Consider the following 6,047-nt stretch of genomic DNA (forward strand, 5'->3'; position numbering starts at 1 on the left):
CCACAATGTGTATGCCCATGAACTCCTCACATATTTTGTAGAACAAGGCCGGCACATATATGGGAAAGAATTCCTAGTGTACAATGTGCACTCACTGCTTCACCTCACTGCTGATGCCACCACATATGGATCATTAGACAAATGTAGTGCCTTTGCGTTTGAGAGCTACATGCACCAGCTGAAGAAGATGGTTAGATCAGGAAACCATGTTCTAGTCCAAGCAGCAAAACGGCTCCAAGAACGTTCACAGATTCCTATACAAACAAGTGAAGAGAAACCAATACAATTGAAACATCCTAATAATGTTTACATTGTTAGCCCAACATCCTGCTGTGAAGTTCTGGAGAGGACCAACTCCGGAAAGCTCTTATGTAGAGTATTCTCGCACTTAACGTCGTACCTTTACCAGCCATGTGACTCGATGTTCTATGGAGCCTATGTATGTGGTCCATCTAAGATGGAGATACTGGACAAGGCAAACTTGCAAGGAAGGGCAATGATCCTTGAGGATGGGCATGGCCGCAAAGTTGTCTTTTCTCTCCTTCATGACCTTGATTAATGAAATATGGAAATATGTACATAGTTAGTATTATTTTTTTTCTGTCATTGCTTTAATGTCTTAACTTAGATTTCATATACTGAATATTGACCGTCTTTTCTAAGGAGTGTCTGTTCTTCTGTTTGTAATGTAGGTTGGATTTTACATAGTTATTTTTGAACAAGAAAATGCAATTGCTGTGGCGCCTGCATTATGGGTAGAGGAGGTGAATGGGGTAAGGGTACATGCGCACACACACACACACACACACGTAATACCGGAAATAACATATTCCCTGAAATGTTTTAGGTTCTGATTTGCTACTGGCCCCGTAGAAACGCTGCTGCCATGGCAAAGGCCTCCCAAAGGCCAGATAAGGAGCTCTGGAAGCGGCACAAAATAAGAATACTCTCCGAGACTGGTGAGAAAACTGAATAAATATATAGTCATATGAAAGTACACTGCCTTTACACAGTAAAATGATTACAAAAACTAAAAAGACAACTCAAATTTACTCTGTCCTTAGACAACTATAAGACAGCCAGAGAACGAGCCAAAAAAGCTGTAGAAAGTTCAAACGTGGACACAGAAGAAGAGGTGCTAAAAGAGCGGAAAAAAAAAGTACCATCAAAATACTGGACCGAGAGTGAAGGTAAACATATGCGATTGCTTTTTGTCATGCATTAGTCCACTGTTTATGTATAAAAATCATGCCATGATTACAGAGAAAACTACTCTATAAAACTAAACTATATATAAACTGTTTCATCCTGAATGAATAGGAGAATGTGAGATTCCTACCAAAAAAAGGAGAAAAATGTCAACATCCTCTCAGAAGCCATCAAGCCTCCCAAAGCCTCCAAGTTGTAAGTAACAGATTTAACTTTTGGTGTAATTTCTTGTGTTGTGTTGATTTGATGGTGGTGCGTCAGCGTCAATGAGTGAACAGGCAAAATAAGTGCATTGCCAGCTGACGGGAAGAAGCTATTTTGTGTGAAATACAGTACAAACAAATTTCTAATGGAAATCCTATTTTAAAAAAGTTTTGAATTTGGTTGGAGTGTCTTATATTGTGTGAGTTGTAGGTTGGTATTTTTTGTCATGGCATTTTGTGTAAAAGTACTCAACTCCCCTGAACTGAGTTTATCGCATGCTTTCAATGTCTGTTTTTAGACAAACCACCTACTGACATCACAGCTCACTCACCTGAGGAAGATGAGCCATCCCTTCCAAATCTTTCAGCTAATAATACTTTTCATGGTATGCATTTTTAATGTTGATATTCTATTCATTTGTTAAGATAAATGGTTTTTTTTTAATCTTCAGTAAATTAAGATTATGGCTGCATTTTCTAATCTCAATCTCTGTTACCTTAAATTATACATTCATCTCTGTAAAGCTGCTTTTAAACAATCTGCATCGTTAAAAGTGCTATATAAATGAAGATGACTTGACTTACTATCCAAATTAGACCAGCTATTGCATCTGGCAATACAGTCATGCCAATGTCTATATTTTATTTCTTGAAGTACCACACATATGCCTGAATACTAAGCAAATAACTAAATGTCAAGATGAACCCCCCCTTCCATCATCATCATCATCTCACCCATCTAAATTTTTCAGATTTCCAGCATCTCATCGAACAATCTGAGCAGCGGATGCTCCTCGCAATTGAGAGAATGTCAACAGATATTTCCAATTCTATTGAGCGTCTGATCCAGGCTATTCAACAGAATCGTCCTGGTCCGGCAACCATCACAACACCACCACAGGAGACCATTGAGAGGCCCTGCAAAACATTGCAGGAGCTGCAAGCTTTCCTATTAAAACTTGAGGGCCCAGAAGGGAAAAAAAGGATGGTATGTTGATATAGCACAGGGGTCAGTAACCTTTTTGTCACAAAAGTGACATTTTTAAGTTCAAAATGTAGATCTGTGTGCATGTAGGCTAAATTATCAGAATTAAATACATACACCTCTCGCATTTGCTTGTGTGTCAGCAGTTACCCTGCTCCATGTGGCATTGCAATACTAACAATTGCTTTATATATCTTTATATGTTGCATAGATACAGTTTTTGAGCCTGATGGGAGGTAGCAACATTGGAGACGCTGTGAGGAGAATCCTTCGGAAAATAGCCACCAATGAGGCCTGGTCAAATTACAGCCTGAAAGGCCGAAAAGGAAAACTGACCTTCATTGGGACAGCCCTCCACCATATTGTTTTAAGTATGCTTTTCAAAACTTCTCTCTTCTTTTCACTTCATCATGCAACTTTTTAAAGAGCAAATGATAAACAGAAAAATGTCTGTACTGTCCATGTACCTTCAAATAATTTGTTTTCTCGTTTTTGACTTCTAAACGAAAAAAAAAACAAGTAAAAAAAAAAAAATAATAATTTTATTCAGCAAGGATGCATTAAATTGGCCAGAAAAGAGAGTTAAGATTTACATTTCAAATAAATGCTGCTTTTTTTTCTTTCATTTATCAAATAACCCTGAAAAACACAAAAATGTGAAGAAGCACAACTGTTTTCATCACTAATAATCATAAATGTTTCATATGGTTTTAGTTTTACTTATTCACTTATTCATATTGCTCATAAAGTGTACTTTTGGATGTCAAAACTTTATTAAAATAAACTAAACAAATAAATGTAAATGTAAATATGAGAATTTAAAAAATAAAATAACAGATGCATTGTGATATAGGTGACAAAATATTGTGAGAAAATATGAATATGAAGTTATTTAATGAACTTCCTCACTTAACCAGTTATCTGTGCTTCCTCAGCAATGAAGTTCCACATTTCCGAACACGAAAATGCATGCAGCAAATAAGCCGTTCACAATATTTTCTTCAGTTAACTCCAAATTTCTCCCACATATCGGACTTGATTTTTGATGACGTATTGTCGACAACTTTACAAACTCCTCCACTAGCTATTCTTTTCTTAAACTCCTCAGAATCCATCTCGACGACTGCAAGCAGATCGCGCGCGCGGTTATGATGAATTTTTAAAAGTGGAAGTATAGTTAACGTTATAGATTCCTGGGAGGGCGTGGCGCGTGGACACAAATAAACTGATATGGATTTTAAATTGTTTTATTAAAAATTATTTTATCAACTTGAAATACAGGCATATTTTTATAGATGTGTTCCTAAAAATATGCATTACGTTTGCATGTGATTGTTTTAAACCCATGTTTCCCCCGTGTCCGACCCGACCTGCACCCGTATCCGACACAGGTGGATATTTTTCATCCGTTTGAGCAAAAACCTACAGGTACCCGAACCCGTGCAGGACTCTAGCTGTAAACTACACCATATAGGCCTATGCTTATATTTAATTTCACGAAAACACAAAAACATTTGCAATATTACAAATACAAATTATTGTAGACTATCACAAGACCCATTTATGAATTAGTTAATTAGTTTTTCCGATTACAAAATCAAGTCGTTATTTTAGTAGCATGAAAAAAACAATAGGATTATAAATTAATATCTCACTTACATATACAGTTTTCCACGAGTGAATTCAGTGAAATCCAGATTGTGTCTGTCTCTGTCTGAGGTGAGCGGCACTGGCGTGAACGCGGCAAAAGCTCCCGCAAACCAGCAGTTTTTTTTCTTAACTCTTATCTAAACTCATATGATTGGTTATTGCAACATGAGCTCATCAGATTCGTGTCTGATTGTTTATAATGCTCAACGCTTAAATAAAAATTCATATTTTGCATGTCATAACTGCCTACTGTAATATGGCGTAACACTTTTAATTTATTTTCACATTTTATGTCAATAGTGATAATCGTCATATATTTATTTAGATTATTTTAACCCCCTTGTAGAATATGCATTTGTATCCATTTTGGAGGGAGCAGGGCAATTGCGTCATCAGCAATATTATTTCCACATCGCGCCGTTCCCCGGTGCTGTCCGAGGCGATGGTGCTGAATCGGTTGATCAGTTCTTATTATAGAATCAATTATTCTCTCGTGCAGGGCTGCTTCACTGCGTTATGTGAAAAAGCGGTGTTCTTTATAAAAGTACTACAGAAATAGTTGAAATCGCATCTATTAGGACTAATGGGATATTATAACAAATATAAAATAAAAATATAAAATAATCCAAACTATAAAAATACCTATAATAGCCTAGTCTACATATTTAAAAATGTATAACAATAACGTCATAATAATGGTCCATTTTAAATGTTTAAGTGTCTCTTTTTTCAATTTTTGTTCGGTGGAGCTGTGACTATTGTTCTTGTAAAAACTTTTCAGCATAGTTTTGAGCCCTGAGACTTTTCACATTTATTTTGTTACATTTTTTTTTCTCTTCTAGGTGCTTGTGCCAAACAATTTCCGAAACACACAGAAAAGGAAATTGATACATGTATAGGGGAAACCCTCAAACATGCACCTCACCGTGTCAAGTTGGTCGCAACACCTGTAAGTTGTTTTATTCAATGAGAGCTCTCTCTCTCTCTCTCTCTCTCTATTCTCTAGAATAACATAACTGTTTTGATTTATTTACTTAGTACCGGTACTTATAAACAAAGTGGAGTTAAAAGTAATTAAAAAGTCATTGAAGTGATTGGTAAATATAATGTTAATTTTTTCAGGCAGCGGAAGAAGAACTTCGGGCACCTCCTGAGGATGGAGACAGTGACTGATACACACACACACACACACACACACACACACACACACACACAGTATATATTTAATATAAATTATTGTTTTTGTTATTTGTTGTTCACCATTTACGCAACATAAAATGAATATAAATATGTGTTCTTGTTGTTATTACTGTTTCCTAATATTTGTGTGTGTGTATAATATATATATATATAATTTATGTAATATATAATTTATTTATAATCTGTTTTTGTTCACACAAAATAAATGACTGATTTTATCTTTGAATGTGTTAAACGTGCATGCTTATTCCTATTTAAAGTTCTGAAAGAACAAGTGTTTTTTGCAGTAAAATTCTAGTTTGGTTCCCTACAGGTCCTTGAGACCAGTGGGGACGTTCTGAAAACGTTCACATAACGTCCTGAATGTTCTGTGAAGGTCCTCAAAATAACGTCCCCCGACCCTTTAAAGAACTCCACATCATGACCGTCTACGAACGTTCCCGGAACGTTACTAGGCGACGTCCTTGACACCAGTGGGGACGTTCTGAGAACGTTCTGGGAACATCACATTTGCAAATATAACATGGTCCCCTAAACGTTCCGATAACGTCCTGAATGTTCTGTGAAGGTCCGCAAAATAACGTCCCCCGACCCTTTAAAGAACTCCACATCATGACCGTCTCCAAACGTTCCCGGAACGTTACTAGGCGACGTCCTTGACACCAGTGGGGACGTTCTGAGAACGTCCTGGGAACGTAGCATTTCTAGCTGGGGTCTCGGGAGATATATATATATATATATATATATATATATATATATATATATATATATATATATATATATATATATATATATATATC

The 6,047-nt window shown here is 36.3% G+C and overlaps 1 protein-coding gene across 1 annotated transcript; it reads left to right on the forward strand.

The window, feature by feature from the left end:
* Positions 1-520: 520 nt before the first annotated feature.
* On the forward strand, positions 521-5,367 carry LOC132114335 (uncharacterized). Its single transcript, XM_059522446.1, has 10 exons — positions 521-575; positions 693-773; positions 848-959; positions 1,065-1,190; positions 1,321-1,404; positions 1,712-1,798; positions 2,165-2,400; positions 2,609-2,768; positions 4,890-4,996; positions 5,170-5,367. Exons 1-10 carry the CDS (start codon positions 546-548, stop codon positions 5,218-5,220), a joined length of 1,074 nt encoding a protein of 357 aa, XP_059378429.1. The 5' UTR covers positions 521-545; the 3' UTR covers positions 5,221-5,367.
* Positions 5,368-6,047: the final 680 nt, after the last annotated feature.

Source organism: Carassius carassius, chromosome 33, assembly GCF_963082965.1.
Source record: "Carassius carassius chromosome 33, fCarCar2.1, whole genome shotgun sequence".
NCBI lineage: Eukaryota > Metazoa > Chordata > Actinopteri > Cypriniformes > Cyprinidae > Carassius > Carassius carassius.